This window comes from Egretta garzetta, unplaced genomic scaffold (assembly GCF_000687185.1).
Source record: "Egretta garzetta isolate BGI_Z169 unplaced genomic scaffold, ASM68718v1 scaffold287, whole genome shotgun sequence".
Classification (NCBI taxonomy): domain Eukaryota; kingdom Metazoa; phylum Chordata; class Aves; order Pelecaniformes; family Ardeidae; genus Egretta; species Egretta garzetta.
In genome coordinates, this window is record NW_009260435.1 from 212003 (window position 1) to 234200 (window position 22198).

A 22198-nucleotide genomic window follows, 5' to 3' on the forward strand; every position below is an offset into this window, starting at 1 on the left:
TTTGCAGTAGATTAACCAAAGCAACACCTCTGGAGCTTGTCTGTAGGCATGGCTGCACTAAAGCTCAAAGACCATACCAAAGTAAGGTATGGTCTTGTTCCATGCTGAAGCGATTTCTCCTGGCCCAGCTCTGTAAATTGTTCCTCCTACCAGCAGTCTGGCAGGAAGGGTTGCGTTTTGTTTGGTCTTGATGTGATGCTTGACAAATGTTCAAACCCAACTGTAAATAATGAAAGCAGCCTTAAATCCATGGCCTTGTGGGAAGGTGTCAGACAGCTTCTTCCTCTCCTTCCGCCTTGTCCCAGGATCCTCCCCCTCCCTTCACCTCTGCTAAACTTTGCCGCCCTCTCTGTTGGCAAGTGCTGATGCAGCCCAAGTCAAGTGAGCGTGGCAGGACTTACCCTGCCTGTGGGTGCTCCTTGCCAAGTAGGAGCTGGTGCTCTGCTAGCGCAGTTGCCACTCTTCACGATTTTCTTTCTCCCCTGCGTGCAGCATATATCAGTTCACATAAATTTGGGGTTTAAATGGAACATGTATAAAATAATGGCTTATTAAATATTTGGGAATCTCTATATGGCGCCAACTTGAAAATATTTTCATTAAACAGGGGAAGAACCAGTATCCCTGACAGTAGTGAACACAAATGTTCAAGTAATGCTGTGCTGTCAGCTTTCATTATGCACCTCATCAGAGCTTGATTATCGCTGTTGTAGGACTCTGTGGCGAGCGTCTGAGTCCCCACTTCCCTTCTGGAGGGCAGAGGGAGAGCTGGCTGGGAACACCATTTCTTGTTATGATTTAGATATGATCCTTTATTGTGTCTTTGGGCAGTTTTGCCTTGCATCATTACCTAATTAAGGATTGCCCCTGTTTCAAACAAACCCTGCTTCGTTTACTGTGCTTTGAGCTGCTGTATTGAAATATTTACTGAAGACTTCATTTATTTAAATTGCTCTGGGTAGGGAGTCATCTCGCTTTTCAGGCCTGTTTTTCTTGGGTCACCTGTTTACTCCTGGCTTTTTTCCTTGGAGGAGGACTGACTTCTTCAGATGTGACAATCTGTTGAGAAATAGGCAGTGATCGTTGCCTGTTAGCTCTAGAAAAAAAACCCAACCAAGCAAAAAAGAAACCCTGTAGTAATGTACTTCTGAGTCTTTCCTGTTGAGGCTCATGATAACGGCTGGTTTTGGAGTAGTGAAGCATCTGACAGATTGAAAAGACATCCCCTGCATGAGCTTGGTGTCATTTAAAAGGTCATGTTTGAACGGGCTCTGCTCTCGGGGACCTTGGGAGAAGGCGATGCTGTCTCCCACACAGTTGCTTGAAGCACCAGGAGCAGCTCTGCCCACAACCTGGAAAGGGCGGATGGTGTTGCAGGATGGGAGTAAACAGCTCCTGTCACTTGTCACTTGCCCCTGCCAGCTCAAGCTGATCGTCCAGGTACAGCTAGGGCAGGAGAATTGCCTTCCCCATGATGCCCTGCGAAACGGCAGTGTTGTGTTGAAAAAGCTGGGCTAATATTTTTGTCTATAAACAGTCAACCTAGGAATAGTTAAAATGGGAGCTGAAGTGTCTGCTGCAGATGTTTCTGGCCTTTGTACCCTGCTGTGTTAGCGGTTTTGGGCAGTTGTGGGTTTTGTCATGCTAAGATGTTTATGCAAATGAGTCTTACAAAGTTTGTCCTTAGGGGAAATGTACCTGACAACTTTTTGGGGTTTTTTTGCTTTTAATTGTAGCTTTCATCATGGGGGACATGAAAACCCCAGACTTCGATGACCTCTTGGCTGCTTTTGACATCCCCGATCCAACTAGCCTTGATGCCAAGGAGACCATCCCATCAACTGGGGAGGAGAATGAGACTCACCTGAAATCATCGGGAATCTGCATAGATGAGAACGTCTCCTTATCCCACTCTTTGCCTCCCTCCGATGCTCCTGTTGTGAGTGTGATCGTGAAGAACACGAGTCGCCAGGAGTCCTTTGAAGCAGAAAAAGAGGGGAATCACCTCGGGACTGGTCTGCTACACAATGGGTTTCGTGGGTCCGATCTGCCCTCAGAGGCTCACGCTTTAGTGCATAATTACGGCAAGTTTGAGTCAACTTTTATTAATGGTGACAGCTCAAGAAGTTACTCTGATAAACTGGACCAGTCCAAGTCAGAGCCTTTGCCAACATTTAGTCAGTTTAGCCCAATTTCCAGCCCTGAACCAGAGGACGCATTCAAAGAGAACAGTGTTGGTGATAAACCCAAACATGCCCAAACGCCGTATTTTCCACCACCTTCAGTGTATGTGACAGGAGCTTCAGTGCTGGATCATCTGAGGAAGGTACCAGAGCCTGAACTAAGCATGTTTGATCAATACTGTAAAAAGGAACAAAAGATGGAAATCCACTGCCAGCCTGAGGGTAGGCTGGAAATGAGCAGGAGAGAACAAGACAAAGCCACAGAGAGATTTGTGGAGTCCAGCAAGGACTTGGTAGATACCAATAGCTTTCTTGGAGAAGGCTTGGTGTTTGGAGACCTCCCTCATAATAATTTAGGAGAAAGTAAGGGGTCCGGGCCCGAGCTGAATATGTCTTTGTCGGTACCGCCGCGCCAGAGGTTAAAGCCAACTCATTCAAAGTTGTCATCCTGCGTGGCAGCGTTAGTAGCTCTTCAGGCCAAAAAGGTTGCGTGTATTCCAAAAGGCGATCAGCCAAACCTTACCAAGGAACCTGGTCCTTTTAAAGATGGGACGAAGGGAAGTCCAAAAATGCCCAAGTCACCAAAGAGTCCCCGAAGCCCCTTAGAGATGGTAAGGAAGGCCAGCAAGCAGCCTGAGAGTCCTCGAAGTGTGTGCAGTGACAGCAGTGGGAAAGGCTCTCCTTCCATGGCAGCTGGCTCTCCGCCAGCTATTCCCAAAGTTAGAATAAAGACTATCAAGACATCCTCTGGTGAAATTAAAAGAACTGTAACTAGAATTTTGCCAGAAAACGATGAGTTGGGCAAATCTTCAGAAGAGTCGCCTGTGGAAACCTCATCTGCTGAAGAGTTTATCAAATCTTTCACATCCCCTGACACTAGTACAGTTATGGAAAGCGAGGCTAGCAAGAATTCAACCAAAAATGGGGCTGCTGTGGCCATCCAGCTGTCAAACGTCGTGAGTCCTTATGTGGACAGTATGAAAACAGATATGGCTGCAAACAGCACGTGTGCCATGTCCTTGTCTCCACTGCCAAACTGCGGCAGCAGTGCCATAAAAGTAGGTGGTAAGAGGCAGCAGCAGGGTATCGTGATGCAGCCGTCCAACATGACCACCTCCAGCCTTCTTCCCAAAGCCGTGCACTTGGCAAATCTCAACTTAGTTCCGCATAGCGTTGCTGCTTCTGTTACAGCGAAGTCCTCCGCACAGAGGCGAAATCAGCCTCAGGTGACGCAGATGTCCATGCCACTGGTGCACCAAGTCAAGAAAGCTGCTCCTGTCATCGTGGAGGCGTTTAATAAAGTACTACACAGTGCCAATCCGGTGCCAGTATATACTCCCAACCTTAGCCCTCCGCCTGACACGAGTATTAATTTACCTGCCTCTGGGTATTGTTGCCTGGAATGTGGGGACTCGTTTGCCTTAGAGAAAAGTCTGACTCAACACTATAGTAGACGAAGTGTTCATATTGAAGTCATGTGCACTCAGTGTTCAACTATGCTACTTTTTTTTAATAAGTGTAGCTTGCTTAAACATGCAAGAGATCATAAGAGCAAAGGATTGATCATGCAGTGTTCCCAGCTGCTAATGAAACCAATTTCCTTAGACCAAATGTTTTCACCTTCTCCTACAAGCTCTCCGGCTCCTCAGACTTTGCACTCGCCCTCTGCTTCATGTAAGCCCAGTGCTGCTTCAGGAGGTGGGGTAGGAATTTCTGCTAACACTCAGCCAGCCTTGCCTCTCTATACGGACCCATTGAGACTAATCCGTCATGGACTTAAGTGTTTAGAGTGTAACAAGCAGGCGCAGGATTACGTTGCTTTAGCAGCTCATTACCAGAGAACTTCAGAAGATAATGAGAGATTGGTAAGTCATCATTTTAATGTTATTAGTTAAATCTCTCTGAGTTTAAAGAGATTGTCCTCTAGGGGAAAAAAATAGGCATTGTAAGTTGCAAATGAGTCACTTTGCCTAAAAAAGTACTTGTGGGGAGGATTTGGGATGCGCATGAACCCGGACATATGTGTGTGAAAGGATGTGTAGCATTGCTTGCTTGCCTGCCCTCTTTTTACCCTTTGCCAACAAAAAGAGGGTAGTGAGGAGACGGTGGAGATCCTTGAACATCAAAGGAAGTTGTTGAAGATCAAAGATTGCTTGAATGAGGTGTGCAGGAGTGCTGTAGGGGAGGACAGGTGGAGCGCTACCTGAAACGGGTTTTTGTGCTCTAAGTGTGGCTAGAGGAGATTTGACACAATTTAATTTTACCTTTCCTAGAACTCGTGCCAAAATCCTCTGTGTAATGCTTTGAATGTCAGGTGCTGTTTTTACTGTTAGCGTGGTAAAGTGTGTATTGGGACGGGACTGGCTGGGATGCGAGCAGTGCGGGATGTGGGGTGGAAGACTGCTTTTGGCTGGTTTTGCCCTTTGATTGGGAGAGGGAAGAGTTGGTGCCACGTTTCCACAGGAAGGCTCAGGAGCCTTGTTGGTTGCTTCCTCCTGCCTTGCTCCAGTGCTGCCCTGCTGGGGTCTCCATTGCCTTCATGGACCTCCCTTGTAGGTGCAGATGGACAGTCTGAATCCCCTTTGAAACTCCAGCTTGGGTTTCTACTGACGAAGAGGAGCAGACACTCTTCATTGTGTACAAAGACCATAGGCTTTGTTTATGTTTTTTATTTTGGAAGTGTGATGGGTTGACCTTGGCTGGATGCCAGGTGCCCAGTCGTTCTATCATTCCCCTCTTAAGTAGGGGCAAAATGCTGCATGCGGTAGCAAAAGGAAAACCAAGATTTTTATTCTCTACTTCCCATTAGCAGGCGATGTCCAGCCATTTCCCAGGAAGCAGGGCTTCAGTACACATAATGGTTGCTCTGGAAGACAAAATGTTGTAAAACCTGAATGCCCCCTCTTCCCCCTGTCCCCCCGCCTCCCTCCTTCCCTTAGCTTTTATCTCTGAGCCAATGTCATGTGGTATGGAATATCCCTTTGGTCAGTTTGGGTCAGGTGTCTTGGCTGTGTCCCCTCTCAGCCCACTGTTGTTGTTGTTGGGAACGTTGGAGACACAGCCTTGATGCTGTGCGAGTGCTACTCAGCAGTAGCCGAAACCCTGGTGTCTTACCACGCCTTTTTAGGTACCAACAGAGAGCACAGAACTGTGAGTGCTGCTATGGGGAAAACTAACTCCATCTCTGCCTGACCCAATACAGGAGGATGCAGTCAATCCTGTTTAAGTATAAACCACCCTGAAGTTGAACAGGAGGAGGAATCATTTCTCCTTATCTCTTTAGATGAGGTGAAAGCTTTCCATGTTGGTCTGGCTACCAGCAGAGCTGGCAGGCTCCCCATACAGTCTCATCCAGAAACTCCACGAACAAGGACTCCATGCCAACACAAGACATTTGGGGAGATGACCACCGGTCTCTGCCATGGCCATCGTAGTACCTGCTTCTTCCAGAGCCTCCCTTTGCTTGTTAAATGGCTTGCAGGAGTATTGAGGTTGCTGTGGTCCTGTTTAGATGCTTTGTTATCTTTCTCTTAAATTCATCAGCAGCAAAAAAAATAGATTATAGCTGAATGGTTTTTATGTCGTGAAAAATGGTGAGGCCAGGAGGGATTGGCATGGCCATGTAATCAGGTTTCTTGCCCGAGGCAGACCAGCGAGCATTGCGCTCTGTCAACACTGTAACTTATTTTTCAACTATAATAACTTTTTAGGAAATGTCAGCAGTCTGGAATTAAAACCTTCAGGTGAAGGGATACAGTGAGTGCTCCAAAGTGAGCTACAATGTTAATCAGTCGCATTAAAAATGTATTTCCTATTTTTGTTGTGGGATTATCATTTCAAGAGCTCCTTAAAGAGAGAAGGAATGTCTGATAGTAAGTATTTTTAGCTTGTAATCAAATAATTTATTCTGTAACTTAACCAAGAAAAGAATTTAAGCCTCTCGCTTCAAGTTAGGGCTGCTAGATGTGAGATTATTTTTGTAGTATTTTTCTGAACAGAAGCGTTGAAAAACGGGAAAAAGAGGCAGCATTGGAGCTTGTAAAACCATCTCCTCCCTGTTTGATCTTCCCGTACTTATACTCAACGGGATGCATGTGTTGCTGTGGGAATCCTTTTCCACTGCGTCTGCTGTCCTCCAGACTACCCGGTGGTGCTCCATCCTGTTCCCGGAACATCTGTTTCAGCACAACTATTACATTTCTGATGGAAATAAGAGTTTGTTGCCCGTATGCATGTAACTGTGTGCCTCCAGATTTAGCAGTAGCTAATGGAAACCATCCCTCTGCCTTCTAGCAGTGCCCAAGGTATTTGGTGTCACTGGGCTGAGAGGTGAAAGGATGGGTGAATATTGGTGGTCTTGTAGGGGTCCCTGCAGTAGATGGGTGCCACGCTCAGCTTCTCTGAGCAATCCGAGGGAGGTGGTGTGGATTGCCGTGATGTCATGTGTGTCACTTGGGTAGATCCCATTAGTAGCGAGGCACGAGAAGCTGAAGGTTTTCCATATCAGAGGTGTTAATGAACGTAAGCAGGTCTGATATTAAATGTGGTGTGAGAAGGAGATAGGTAAGGCTGTTGGAGTATGCATCATCAGCTCGTGGAATAAGAAAGCATGAACTGGCCGAACCCATTCTGAGAAGATGCTGTGGATACCCCTGACTCTGTGTTAATGAAGCTAATTTCTTGGGTTGCTGTTTTTATTTCGGTCAGAAAAAAAGAGGAACGTTGGTAGGAGCTGAAGATGATCAAATGACTGATTTCACAAACGCTTTCTTAGGTGGCTGGAAAATATTCCTGTCCTCCTCTCTGCTTGCTCTCACTCTGGTTTCCATCTCTAGGGTCGTGCCAGGTCACTTGATTTTTGGGGCAGTGGTAGAAATTGCATCACTGAGGAAGGCATTGATGTAACACCTGTATTCAACATAACAAATCTTTTAGTGCCCCCAGTTGCTGGTCGAAACCACTACGGCCACATGGCAGGAAGTGTTGATTTATATACTGGTACTTCTAATTTAAAAAAAAAAAAAAAGGTACACGACCGGTTGTTGTGTACCTGTGCTTGATCAGGAGCATGCTACTGTTGGAGGACAATCCTCCAGGATGCAGAGGTGGTACTAACAGCCATGGGCAAGCTCAGACATGAACCACATCCCCAAATAGCAAGAGACTAATTATTTAGTATTTATCATAATTTTGCGCATTTGAGCAAAAACCAGTGTGTATTTCTTTCTCCATACCTGACGTTTTTCTCTCTGTATTGAAACACTGGTTTAGAAGCAACTGTGTGGGGTGGGGGGGAGAGATCATCATAATTTCTTACAGCTAACAAAAAATTTCACTCTAGTATTTTGGAAGCTTTTAAAATTTTTAAATTTCTTGCTCTGTCCTGGAATTCAGACACAAGCTCTTTGCCATGCCTTCTTGAGAAAGTGTGGAGTATCTTGATAGTTTCTACGTAAAGCTATGGCTTGGCTTATGCCTTTTGAAGAGCTTCAAGAAATAGCAGGGCATATCCCCACTGTCTTATGGCCTAAAGCCTATGATCTGGGGCTATGCAGATGCCTGGTACCAGATTGTCCCAAAAGTAGGAATTCTTGGGATATATAAGGGAAGGAGCATCTTTGGCTGAAGACAAAGGGTAAATGTGATTTATCTCCAGCACATGGATTTGTACTAGAAGGTGGAGACCCCTGACCTATGCAAAACAAGCTGGGTGCGTTTTTGATCAGTGTTCTTAGAAGCTCTTCTGTTCAGTGACACCAAATCTGCATTAGTAACCATGACATGCACATCTAATGTGACCATAACTTGAGAGACCGAGCAGACTTTGAAGTGCTCAGTTCTAGTGCTTTTAACTCAAAAACCTTTTTAGACCTGATATGGAATGGGTATGTCACCTCGCTAGGAAGGAAGGGTTGATCTAGCAGGGTTGATGAAGAAAAGGAATAGCAGGAGAAAGACTTATTTTCCAATACGATTCTTTCAGTTATCCAGAAACTGAAGGATGAGCAAGCTGCGGTAAGAGGCAGGAATGATTGGACTGGAGAGGGGGAACAGCCTAAGCTGGCTCTGCTTCACAAGAAAACTTACCCCATGTTGATACTTAAGACTTCGATGACATTGTGAATTACTGTGACATCTTCCCATTTCTGTAGCTGTTGGGTAAGGTGACTGTTGGGTTTTCTCTTTGTTTGTTCCAGTTGGTGCTTGGGAAATACTTGGTCTTATCTTTCTGAATGGCCTTGGGTGAAGTCCATATTAATAGGACTGATAGCAGGTAAACGACTTTCCTAGGTGTGGCCAAAATGCGAATGACATGGCTGGGTCACAGTTGTTTTGGAGGAAGGAACAAAGATACGGATGTGGTCTGGACAGCAGGGAAAGGAGGAGATCTGGAGCAAGTGAGAGCAGGAGAGGGGGACCGTGCTGTGGTTGAGACCTTTAGAAACACGGAGAGCTTAACCTTAATATTACATTTTATACATGTGGCGGCTACATGATTGCAGTTGTTCAAAGTACGCAGGGAAATCCCACCTGGTTTATTTCTGTATAGTATATGCATAAAGATGAAGGCAGTTCATCTTGGCCAAATACTGCGTTGGGATCTCTGTGGCTTACAGTCAGGATATATAGGCTTTGCAAATTGTCAGATAATCAGTTTCAGAATTAGGAAGAACTGGATTTGCCGGGTGTATGTTTTGAGTAGATCATCTTAATGGATCACAGTTACTTTTCTGGAGACCCAGTTTTTGCAGCCTTATGAATCGAGTCGCTTGGTGGGGTCTGTTTACTGCTTTTCAAGCGCAGAACCACAAGAAGAAAGCGGTATGTGAATCTGAATATTGAGTAGGTTGGATTTTGTTCCAACTAGCTGTGCTCCATGTAGGCATTATGCTTCTCCAGATGTTCAAAAGGTGGTACCAGATGTTCTGTGTAATTTCAGGTCTGTTTGGTCTGATGACAGCAGTGTTACGTCCTAGAGCAAGATGGGGGTGGGGGGGGAAGGGTATGATTAAATATGTGCAGTTTATGCCAAATTAATGTGATACACATCTTCTATAATTTATTTTTGGAATAGAGAAATAGGTAGATCCTAATCTTTTTGGTGTTCAGTGGGATGGTTTTAGAGTGCCATGTGAGGAACGGCTGTACTGAAGAGGGTGGTTTACGAGATTGGAGCAGAGGGGGGTAAAAGGGAGGTAACTGCAACTGGGACAGGTTGCTTATAAGACCTCTTGAGGGGTGGCTTTGGGATACATCTGCAGTTAATGTTTGTATTAAGGACCTTGGAGTATGAATGTGCAGATAAAACATGCTGAACCAACAGAGTAAGAAATCATGGAAAATGGTGAATATTCTAGAGGAGGACCTAAATGATTTTGAAGACCAAGTAGGAATGGGATGAAGCAGCTGAAAAGCAGGATGCGTGTATTGGGTCACGAGAAGTTTCTGAATGACCAAGGTGATGGTAGTGCAGGGGATTTATGTGACCCTGCAGTACCAGTCAGGGTTGCGTGAGTACTCCCTGTCACTGCTGGAAATAGTCTCGCTGGAGAGGAGTCACCCTGCTTTGCTTATCGGGGATGAACTGGAATAAGCGAGGGAAGAACAACAAGAGAAATGGAAAGATGATCTCTGGAGGGGAAATTAAAAAACCTTTGAGTTTAGCTTGGCAAAACCCGGCAAATTAGGGTGGGTCTCCTGCAGTGCTGTAGTAGGCACAGTGTTAAAGTGAGGGTTGTGGCACTTTTTTTTTTTCCCTGCCCCCCCACCAGAAACTAAATCTGCAAAGAAGAAGTGCTTCCCCTACTCGCAGGCATCGCCCTGGGCAGTTCCTCAGCATCGGAGAGTTTTCTGTGGCCTTCTCAGGGCTGGGCTCAAATTACAGGAGATGAACAAAACCCATGCAGCTCCCAGTGCCCTCATTTTAGCTGGGCTTTTCCTTAAAGAGTGAGAGGGGATACAGAGGACGCTGTATCCAGTGTGGTGCTTAAAGAAAAGACCTTTTTAAAATCTAGGGGCAGCAATGATGCAAGGACAGACTGAAATAGACTTACATGGAACATTAGAGGCCCATCTGTAATTGTCAGAGGAGTGAACTCTGGAAGAGGTTTGCAGCAGAAGTAATGAACAAAAGACACAAACTGGTGTGAGATGGAGCTTATTTGTTTTTTTGGCAAGGACAGAGCAGTGCGCAATAACATGTGCAAGAATTCAGAGTAGTTCCTGACCCTCTTGGGTGTAATTGTCCATCTACTGGTAACCAGAGATGTTTCTTACTGGATTTTGGGGGTTGGGTTTTTTTTTTTTTTTTTGGTCTCTTTTGACTTGACCACCCAAAATCCACTGAGGTAGCTGGGAACTTGAATAAAGTCCAAAATGTAAACTAAGGGACTCTGAATTTTCTTGCACCTTTGCGCTTTTCTTCCCCCCACCCCTCTGCCTTTTCCATCTCCTGTTGCCCTTTGTTTGCCCAATAAGAGTTTTTCAATAAGTTGTGATGTATCCTGTTTATGCACCACCTACACTGGAGTTATTTAAAAGCAGTTTTATTGCTGCCTTTTCTTTTTCTTCTTCCTTCTCCTTCTTAAATCAATGCTCTATAATTTATTGGTCAAAACTTGCCAGCAGCTAGGAGGACCACATGCTGCACTGGTAATTTCCCAGCAGCGAAGGAGCAAGCAAGCAAGACAGCAGCCATATCTTTGCCATTTTTCTCTTCTCCCCCCCCCCCCCTTCATGTTTTAATTTAGCAAACAAGAGGATTGAACATCAACAAAAATTCTCTTGGCCCCATAAAGCGCTGCTTTCTCCCTCTCCCAAGCCTAGGGTGATTAATGCAGTCCTTAGATACTAGTGTGGACGCATTTTGTTTTATATGGAAATTTTCCCTCTGGATTTTGTAGAAGCACAGGGATAGAGGATGATATGCTGAAAGCTCATTGAGGGAACGGAGCTCCAGGGAGGGATTGCTGGGCGCGCAGACAAAGAGATGAGTGGCAGGATAGAAGTGAGAGCCTGCACCCTGAGGTCGAAAGAGAGCATTGGAATGAGGAGAGGCTAGGGAGGAAGAAAGGCTAGGGTGTGGATCCATGGTCTGCTTAAATCCATGTGTGATCTGCTGCCATGCAAGGCGACAATCCCACCCTCTCTTCCTTTGCCACCTGTGCTTGCTCTCCTGGCGCTGGTGATCCTGCAGCCCCGGGGGGACTGGGACCAGCTTGGTGGAAGAAGAGAATGAGCATGGGTACAGACTGGGGGCCAAGACGTGGCTGGGAGCAAGAAGGAGGAAACAACTGGAGACAGAGGCAGAGCCTGTCCCAGGTAGGAAGGAAACTGAGGCTGGAAGCTGGTGTCTTCTGGCAACAAGGTTCCTGCTCCCCTCTTCTTCCATGTGGGCACCAATTATTGTGCCAAGGGCAATCAGGAAAGTGTCAAAAGTGACTGCAGAGCTCTGAGGGCAATGGGCAGGGTCATGGAAGTCCAGGTGGTGGTCTGCTCAGTTCTGCTGCTGAGGGGAAGGAGTGTGAGGAGGAGATGCCTCTCTGAAGTGTCTAATGCTGATGCACGCAGCACGGGGAATAAAGACGAGGGACTGGAGGTCTGTGTGCAGTTGCAGGGCTCTGATCTCGTTGGCATCACAGAGATGTGGTAGGACGGCTCACACAACTGGAGTGTTGCGATGGAGGGACACAGGCTCTTTACGAAGGATGGGTTGGAAAGATGAGGAGGTGGAGTTGTCCTTCATGTGAGGCAGCAGCTGGAGCTCTGCCTGGGGATGGGTGAGGAGCCAACTGAGAGCTTATGGGTCGGGATTAAAGAGCTGACCGGTATGGGTGATGCTGTAGTGGATGTCTGGTATAGGCCACCTGACCAGGAACAACAAGCGGGTGAGGCCTTCTACAGACGGCTGGAAGCAGCCTCATATTCACAGACCTTGGTTCTCATGGGGGACTTCAGCCACCCTGATTCGTGCTGGTGGGACAACCCAGCAGGGCGTAAACAGTCCAGGAGGTTCCTGGGCAGCTTTGATAACAACTTCCTGACCCAAGTGATAGGGGAGCTAACGAGGAGAGGTGCTCTGCTGGACCTCATACTTGCTGACAACGAAGGGATGTGAAGGTCAAACATGGTGACTGTGAGATAGTAGAGTTCAGGGTCCTAAGGCAAAATTCAAGATTACAACGCTGGACTTCAGGAGAGCAGGCTTTGGCCTCTTTCGGTGTCTGCTTGATACAGTCCCATGGGATAAGACCCTGGAGGGAAGAGTGGCCCAAGAAAGGAGATTGATACTACCAAGGGACGCCTCCTCCACGCTCAGGAGCGGTCCATCCCAGCAAACAGCAAGTCACGCAAAAACACAGTGATGCCTGCTCTTGGCAAAGCTCAGACTTAAAAAGGGAGTGTACAGAAGGTGAAACAGGGAAGAGTAATGTGAGAGGAAAGTAGAGGCACTACCTGAGCATGCAGGGATGATGTAGGAAAGCCAAAGCCTACCTGCAATTGAATCTGGTAGGGGACGTCAAAGGCAACGAGAAGGGCTTTTGTAAGTAGATAAGTAGCAAAAGGAAGATTGAGGAAAATGTGGGCACTGAATAGGATGGGGGACCTGGTGGCACAGGACATGGAAGAGACTTGAGGTACTGAATGCCTCCTTCACCTCAATCTTTGCTAGCAGGACTGGCTTTTGGGAATCTAAGGACCTGGAGATTGGTCAGGGAATGCTTAAACTGGATGTACACCAGTCCATGGACCCTCATGGGATGCATGCACAAGTGCTGAGGGAGCTGGCAGATGTCATTGCAAAGCCGCTCTTGATAATCTTTGAACAATTCTGGTGATTAGGAGAGGTACCTGAGGACTGGAGGAAAGCAAATGTCACCCCTGTCTTTGAGAAGCAGCAAGAAGAAGGATCCAGGGAAGTACATACTGGTCAGCCTCACCTCAGTCACTGAGGAGGTAATGGATCATCTAATCTTGGGAACCATTTCAGACACCTGAAGGACATGAAGGTGATCAGGACAGACCACCAAGGGGAGGTCATGCTTGACTGAGGAGATAACCCTCTATGCTGAAAGAATTGCCTCAGTAGATGGGGGGAGAGAGGAATGTCATTGATGTGTATAAATAGCTGAAGGGTGGGTGCAAAGAAGATGGAGCCAAGCTCTTTCCAGTGATGCCCAGTGCTGGGACCAGAGGCAACGGGCACAAACCAAAACACAAGAGGTTCCCTCTGAACATAAGGAACCACCACTTTTTGACTGTGATGCACTGGCACAGGTTGCCCATAGAGGTTCTGGAGTCTCCCTCCTTGGAGGTATTCAAAAGCCATCTGGACATGTTCCTAGGCAACTGGCTCTAGATGGCCCTACCTGAGCAGAGAGGTCCCTTCCAACCTCAACCGTTCTCTGATTCTGTGACCGCCTCTTGGGTGGCAGGCACACATTAGTTTGGCATAAACCAGTCATGAAATCCCAGGAAGCAAGAAGTTGCTGTTAGTGATGGGGCATGAGAGAGGCTGATGGAAGGTGGGGAGTTTATATCTTCCTTCTGGAGCAAGAGCTGAAATCTTTGAGTTGGGATTAGCAAATAAATGGTGGGTAAAGTAGGAAGAGAATCGGTGAAAAAGCTAAGTGATTGGTGAAGATTATAGCAAAAATGGTATTTGAACAGCTGTGGTGCTCTCTTTGATAGGATGCAAGGCACAAAGAAGTGCAGATGAGATGGAAGAAGCAGAGCTGAGAGGCTGCGAGATGGGCATCACCACTGATGGATGGGCAGATATCAGCCCTGCAGGGAAGAGTAGAGGGTTTTAATGTTGCCATTATAAGAAAGGAGCGGGGACATGTGCTGTGTAACTTCAGGAGTTATACTGGTGCCTTAAAGCGATGATATGAAAACTCTGTGTAATCCAGTAAGTGATTGTTTTAGCACCTGGGAGTTCAGATTTCAAGTTGCAATGTGAGAGGCAGAGTGGTTTGTTGGTGGGTTGGCCTTGGTTGGCCACCAGGTGCCCACCCAGCTGCTCTATCACTCCCCCTTCACAATAGGACCAGAAGAGAAAATAGGACAATTGTGAATTAATTGTAGCAGAGCAGGATGGTGAGAAAAAAAAACAACCCTAAAACCACCTTCCCTCACTCCTCTTTTCTCAGGCTCAACTTCACTCCCAGCTCTTCTACCTCTCCCCCGCAGCAGCACAGGGGGATGGGGAATGGGGTTGTGGTCAGTTCGTCACATGTCGTTTCTGCTGCTCCTTCCTCCTTGCTCTCTTGCCCTGCTCCAGCCTGGGGTCCCTCCCACAGGAAACTGTCCTATGCCAACTTCTCCAATCTGGGTCCTTTCTATGGGGTGCAGTCCTTCAGGAACAGACTGCTCCAGTGTGGGTACCCACAGGGTCACAAGTCCTGCCAGAAGACCTGCTCCAGCGTGGGCCCCTCTCCACGGTCCACGGCTCTTGCCAGTGCAGGTTCTCCAAGGGCTGCAGCTTCCTTCAGGGCACATCCACCTCCTCCAGTGCGGGGTCCTCCGCAGGCTCTAGGGTGGAGATCTGCTCCACCATGGGCTCCTCCATGGGCTGTAGGTGGACAGCCTGTCTTCACCAAAGGCTGCCCCGGTGCTTGGAGCACCTCCTCCCCCTCCTTCTTCATCAACCTTGGTGTCTGTAGGGCTGCTCCTCTCACATATTCTCACTCCTTTCTCCCAGCTGCTGGACAGCATTTTTTACCCTTTCTTAAACATGTTATCATAGCGGTGCTACCGGCGATGCTGATGAGCTCAGCTTTGGCCAGCGACAGGTCCATCTTGGAGCTGGTTCTGTCTGACATGGTGACAGCTTCTGGTGTCTTCTCACAGGGGCCGCCCCTGCAGCCCCCCGCTACCAAAACCTTGCCACGTAAACCTAATACAGTGGGTCAGAAGAAAAGATGTGGAAACTGAAATTTTTGGAATTACGGCTGAGGTCATAATGAGAAAAGAGCTACAGACTAAGAAAATTCAGAGTTAAGCTTATTTGATGCAATATTGTCTAAGATCTGTGCTGCTAGTGTTTTTTTCCATTGAAATTCCATTTTGTTTCCCAAAACTGTCAAGTTTCTAGGACTGTGCTGGTGCTTTAACCAGGGATTTTTCCACATACACAGAAGTATATTTTGTGGTTATGGAACAGCCTTAACTTCCAGGGAGTAATATTTTATGGAGGCTTAAGCACCCTGGTGTCTGGAGATGATTTAATGTGTGTGTTTGTAGGAGTTGGTCTTGGTGAAGGTCTGAGGAGGACACTGGGTTTGGGAGTGTTGGGCAGTGAGTGAGGTGCAGTTATACAAATGAGAGTGAACAGGGTTGACAGGAGGAGGTGGGATGCAACGATGAGGCCAAGGATGAACAGACATGGGGTGGAGAAGGGAAGTAAGCTGGAGGTAGTAGAAGAGAGGATAAATGGGAGAAGTTTTGAATTGAATGATGCCTTGTAGTCATGTCCTTTAAACTGAAGGCCAAGCAGACTTCCTCAGTACCACTGGCTCCTTAGGTTGATGTCTCAAAATAGAATCACAGAATCATTGAGGTTGGAAAAGCCCTTTAAGCTCATCAAGCCCAACCGTTCCCCTAACCCTGCCATCCCACCACTAAACCCTGGCCCTAAGCACCTCGTCTGCCCAGCTTTTAAATACCCCCAGGGATGGGGACTCAACGCCTTTCCTGGGCAGCCCCTTCCAGTGCTTCACAGCCCTTGCGGGGAAGGAATTTTTCCCAATGTCCAACCTAAACCTGCCCTGGCACAACTTGAGGCCGTTTCCCCTTGTCCCATCGCCCGTTCCTTGGGAGCAAAGCCCGACCCCCACTAAGATAGGCAACTATAACCAGGAAATAAAAATATCTTTCCTGTGCTTGAGTATGACAATGCAAGAGTGTATAGGAGTTAATTAGGATAAATGTTATATTGGGTTTGTGAGGCGGGGGGGGGACACACGACAGGGTACAGGGGTGACTTCTGTGAGAAGCTGCCAGAATCTTCCCCATGTCCAAGAGAGCCAACACCAGCTGGCTCCAAGGCAGACCCACTGCTGGCCAAGGCCGAGCGCATCAGTGATGGTGGTAGCGCCTCTGGGATAATGTATTTAAGAAAAGGGAAAAAAACCGACCAAACAAACAACCCATGGCATTTGCAGCTGAAGAGAGGAGTGGGAATATGTAAGAGGAGCAGCCCTGTAGCCCCCCAGGTCAGTGCAGGAGGGCAGGAGGAGCTCCAGGCGCCGGAGCAGAGATTCCCCCGCAGCCCCTGGTGCAGCCCATGGCAAGGCAGGCTGTTGCCCTTGCAGCCCAGGGAGGCCGACAGGAGAGCAGATCTCCCCCTGCAGCCAGAGCAGGGGGATGCTCGAAGGAGGCTGTGACCCTGTGGGAAGCCCATGCTGGAGCAGGCTCCTGGAAGGGCCTGTGGCCCCATGGGGAGAGGAGCCCAGGCTGGGGCAGGTTTGCTGGCTGGGCTCATGACCCTGTGGGGGACCCACGCTGGAGCCATCTGCTTCTGAGGGACTGCACCCTGTGGGAGGGATGGACCCATGCTGGAGCCATCTGCTCCCGAGGGACTGCACCCTGTGGGAGGGATGGACTGACGCTGGAGCAGTTCATGGAGGACTGTCTGCCACGAGAGGGACCCCAGGCTGGAGCAGGGGAGGAGCGTGAGGAGTCCTCCCCTGAGGAGGAAGGAGTGGTAGAGACAGTGTGGGATGGACTGACCCCAACCCCCATTCCCTGTCCCCCTGTGCTGATGGCAGGAGGAGGTGGAGAAAACTGGGAGTGAAGTTGAGCCTGGGAAGAAGGGAGGGTTGGGGAGAAGGTGATACAAGATTTTGGTTTTATTTCTCATTATCCTACTCTGATTTGATTGGTGATAAATTAAACTAATTTCCCCAAGTCGAGTTCTGTTTTGACTGTGATGATAACTGGTGAGTGATCTCTCCTTATCTCAACCCACAAGCTTTTCATTATGTTTTCTCTCCCCTGTCTAGCTGAGGGGGGCAGTGATAGAGTGGCTTTGGGGGGCACCCAGCATCCAGCCAGGGTCACCCCACCACAAACGTCTACATTAGGACTGGACTTGACACGTGTTCTGTCACTGAAACTGGAATGCGCTGGTTTTAGTGTGTCAGAATTGATAATCTTGAGTTTCTCTTGTAGGTTTTTTTCATCTCTGAACTGAACATGCTAGCGCACTGATGCCTGTTCGTTTAAGGAGAGCCTGGGGAGGAGTGTGCTTTAGTTATCACAATGACAGCAGAAGAAATTCTCTGCTCACAACTTCTCCTCACACTGATAAAATTTTGTCTACTAGCCTTGTAACCTGGATGGTTGAAATAAACAAAGGCAAAAATAATCCTCCGAGCATCTGGATCTTGGCTGTGGTGTGGCAGTTTAACTTCACATCAGCTTTCCCTTACTGCCTCCCTGGGATAAATGCTGGTTAACTTCAAGATACAGAGGTATCAGCTGCTCCTGCAGCTCTGCCTAAAGTAGAAAAATTAAAGCTCGCAGAAGGCTGGATGTGGGAAGAACTGGGGCTTTGGGGCACTGCTGGTGGGGGATTTTTGGTTTGAATATGTAAAGGACAAGTGCTCTTTAAAACATTTGCATTCTGAAAATATAATTTCTGTTCCCCTGTAACTGTTTCAGTCTGAGTCCTTAGTAATCTGTTTTTTTTTTAAATTTGGAGATCATTAGCCCTGTGAATACTTTCTTCTTTTCTAGCCCTGATCCCATGCCACAGAGTCAGTGTAGCCCTGTGTTTTCAGCTGAAGCTACGTGACGATCATGTCAAGGAGGATTCTTGTAGTTTGAGGGCATCTGTTAAACAGACGTGAGCTTCATCAGTGTCGCTCACACCTCTGTATCGGCAAAGAGACTCCAAAACAGATGCAAAGTTCCTTTGCTTGTAACGAAGCTGGTTCTGTTTCCACTTGCACATCGGGAGTCAGTGAAAGCAAAGATTTTTGTGCCACCGGTTCATCTTTCTGGGGTGTGCAATGGGGTTGGGCCCTCACAGCACACCAGTTTCAGCTGAGCAAGAAAATTGTCCACAGGAATTTTGCAGTGACACTGGTGTATGAGAAGATGGGAGCTTGCTGACTCTCTGATCTGGGGTGCTCTGCGCCGCCAGAGGTTGGAAGGAAACACGCTCATGAATGGATCAAATTGGACGCCGAGTTGTGTCACCAACCCTGTCAATGGAACAGAAAGGTGAATCGGGCCGCCCCCGAGCAGGCACTTTCCAGAGCAAAACTCTGCGTTAATTATAAATTTTCTGACTTCCAAACACCTCTGTGGCCAACCAAATAGACGAACTTTTTTGGAGCGGTGTGTTTTTTCAACCTTCACTCTGCTTCAGTGAGTTTTGCTTCTCCTTCTAGAGAAGCTAATAAGTAAAAATGGGAATAAAATCAAGTATTCTGAAATGTTTGAGCTTCTGAGCGTTTTTGTACGTGTATGAATGTGACTTCTGGAAGAAAAGCCCAAACGAAATGTGGCAGGCAAACGAGAATTAAAGAAAACTTGTAATAAATAACTCCTGATTAAAGTGTAGGTTATGGGAATATATGAAAAACACAGACATTACACAACTCAAAATCATATCCTGGTAACACGCTTTAGAAATAACTGACTAACGAATGTCTCAAATTGCTGCCAGACTTCTTTGAAGAGTCATGGAAAACTAGGAGAGAGATAAAAATGTGACATCTGGAACCAAGTTACGATTTCTCATACAAAGCAGAAGAGTTGCACAAGAAAAAGCCACTCCGTCTCCCAGACGAAGCCTTCGCTGGAGGAGCCCAGATGCGGCTGCCCGGCTCCTCCTGACAAATGCAGCATGAAACGGAGGAGCGGGCCCTCCTATGGGGCCCCTGGGCAGGATTCCTGGCTTTGCATCTTCTTCTGCGGGTGTTAAGAAAGGGATAAGCGTGAGCGTATAGATGCCGATTATAATTTTTTCCCTCCATGGAACGTTCTTCAGCTCTACTGTATTCCTTGATTGATTCAGTGGAAAAATACAACCTGCCATTTTATTACCCAGTCACTCAGACCCGCAGGGTCTTTTTGCAGTTCTTCATGATCAGCCCTTACTTGTGACATGCTGAGTTACTGGGTTCTGGTCATCAACCTTTGCTGTTTCGCTGCTCATTTCTCTTTCCCAGATACTTTGAGAGTATTTTGAAGAGCCCAAATCCCAGCAGAACTTCCCGGGGACCTTCCTCCATCAAAGAACCAGCTGTTTATTCTTTTCTTCTACTTATTCATCCATGTAAAAACCTTATTTGTCTCATGCCGTGGCAGCTTAGTTCCCTTAAAAACCTTTAGCGAAGGGTGTTGCAAAACCCTTTTGGAAATCCAGGTAGCCTGATGCATCTGCAGGTCAGATCTTCCTTACCTACATGGCTGTTGGCTCCTCTGGAGAGCTCGGATGTGTTTCATGAAGCAGGGAGATGCTTTGTCTGTTTACTCCCTAACTTCTTGTCTCTTCTATGAAAAGATCTGAACTTGGAGGCTCGGGCCGGTTTCTTTGTGCCCCCCCTGCAGAGCGTGGTGTCAGCACAGGAATCCTTCCAGCTTCTTCCCCGGCATCTGCAGACAAAACAAATTAATTTAGCTTTATCCTCACTGAGGCTTGCTTTTTATTCCCATATCGTGGGTACGCACTCCCAGCGGGCTTCCTAGAATCATAGAATCGTTGAGGTAGGAAAAGCCCTTTAAGATCCCCAAGCCCAGCTGTTCCCCTAACCCTGCCATCCCACCACTAAACCCAGTCCCTAAGCACCTCGTCTGCCTGGCTTTTAAATACCCCCAAGGATGGGGACTCAACGCCTTCCCTGGGCAGCCCCTTCCAGTGCTTGACAGCCCTTGCGGGGAAGGAATTTTTCCCAATGTCCAACCTAATCCTGCCCTGGCACAACTTGAGGCCGTTTCCCCTTGTCCCATCGCTCGTTCCTTGGGAGCAAAGCTTGACCCCCCCCGGCTCCCCCCTCCTATCAGGCAGTTGCAGGGAGCGATAAGGTCTCCCCTCAGCCTCCTCTTCCCCAGACTAAACAACCCCTAAACAACCCTGCTCTTGTGGAGCCTGAAGAAGATAACCACTAGCTTTGATGCCTCTTGCTAGCTGTCCCCCAAACTTTTCTGCCCTACGCTTAAATATCAGGCAGTTTTGGCATATTTTGGATCCAGCACAAGCACGCACAGCAGTGAGAATTCAGGTTTTTAACGTGTACTGATTGCATGGGTGCCTCGGGGTGCAGTGGGTATGACATGCTGGGAAGGAAGAGGTGAGCCCCAAACTGCCTCTTTGCAGGCTTAAAATTGAAACTAAATTGGCTTGGACAAGGCGGGACCTGGAGAGGAAATGTTTCTCGCTAAGCTAGGGGCGCAAAGTGCTTCAGCTTGTGGTTGGGCTCAGTCTGCCCTAAATACTAGGTGGGATCGAAGTGAGAGGAGTCCTGTTTAGTTAAATTTCCCATTACAAATCGAAACCCGGCTAGAAGAAAATGCCATAAATCACAATAAAACTGCCCTGAACATTAATTTAATCTTGTAGCTCTTATCTGGAGATTTGAGAGAGCTTTGGAGAATGTAAGGTCCTGCTCAGCTCCTCGCAGAGAGGTCTGGGGGGCTCTTCTATTTCCCATTTTCCCATTCCCCTTTATATTTCATGGCTCAGCCCGTGGCTCAGTAGCACTGTTTGTCTTTGCTGAGATTAGGGGGCTTCTCCAGCATTCAAGGAAGGGCTGAAATACTCTTTGAGTTTATCTGAATTGCGTTTGGGTGCGTGCGTGGGGGGGTCCTACAATATGGTTCCTTCCACCCATTTCCCTCTTCCCTGGGGAAACCTTTTCTCCTCTAAACCTAAGTTGCCACACACCTCAGATCATGTGTCCAAGGCTTTTGATGTGTTTGGCAATTTCTGCAGTTTCATCCTTCGAGACTATAATTTTTTATTCCCCTCCCTGCCCCCCCAAACCTTTTGAGGTTTGTCATAGCTTTGCATTTTATTATAAATGATGCTTTCTCTTACCTGCAGTGGTTTAGATGTTATATAGTGGAGCATCACAGAGACGCTGCATGAAATAGCAATGATACAGAAAACAGAGTTGGCCCTTAATCTTAGGTTATTTTTTTGTCGGATTTAGGAGCTTCTGTCCTAGGTTTCTACCCTGGTTGCCAGCAGTGAAGTCTGCAGGACTTGGTTTGCTCCGTCTGCGTGGGCACATGCTACATTTAAAGCTCTGTTTGACTGTGTAGACCTATCCTCTGGTACAACTTCTCACCATCTCTGATTTAATGAGCCCCATAACTTAAGAAATTATGTAGTTAAATGAACTGATTTGATAATCCGTAATTAGCTGCTCGCTGTAGTTCATTCTTAAACTAGAGTTAGGAGTAGAGGAGTAATTTTGCGTGGATTTATTAATGACAGAAGAGAGTTTGAACTTCTAGAGGGCTCAAGGCTGGAGGGCTGGTACCTGCTCCAGCTCTGCTCCTGCTTAGGCATCAAGTAATGCCGATCCTACAGAGGATGAGTAGCTGCTCTAAGGCTTTGAAGGAATATGCAAGAGTCGAGACACCTGTGAAAGGGAGCAGAGGTTTGACAGCTGCTGAAACTGAGATGATACGTCCACGTAAAAAACTGCACACGTGAAGTACAAGAAACTACAGGAAAGACGTTGCATTGCTGGAACATGTCCAGGGGAGAGCGACGAAGCTGGGGAGGGGTCTGGAGCCCCAGGCTGCTGGGGAGCGGCTGGGGGAGCGGGGGGTGTTGAACATGGAGAAGAGGAGGCTGAGGGGAGACCTTATCGCTCCCTACAGCTGCCTGACAGGAGGGGGGAGCTGGGGGGGATCGGGCTCTGCTCCCAGGGAACGGGCGATGGGACGAGGGGAAACGGCCTCAAATTGTGCCAGGGCAGGTTTAGGTTGGACATTGGGAGAAATTCCTTCCCCGCAAGGGCTGTCAGGCACTGGAAGGGGCTGCCCAGGGC

General features: G+C 47.6%; 1 protein-coding gene across 9 annotated transcripts in view; it reads left to right on the plus strand.

Moving 5' to 3' along the window:
* The window catches only part of ZNF592 (zinc finger protein 592), a 44349-nt gene that overhangs the window by 3468 nt on the left and 18683 nt on the right, over positions 1-22198 (plus strand). For 8 of the 9 annotated variants that reach the window (XM_035899405.1, XM_035899407.1, XM_035899403.1 and 5 more), the window contains exon 2: positions 1737-4048. In XM_035899405.1, coding sequence (XP_035755298.1) covers positions 1745-4048 — 2304 coding nt within the window. In that variant the 5' untranslated portion in view covers positions 1737-1744. Of the gene's footprint in view, positions 1-1736; positions 4049-20263; positions 21474-22198 lie in introns of those variants that run through there. The other variant, XM_035899413.1, reaches the window with a different exon arrangement.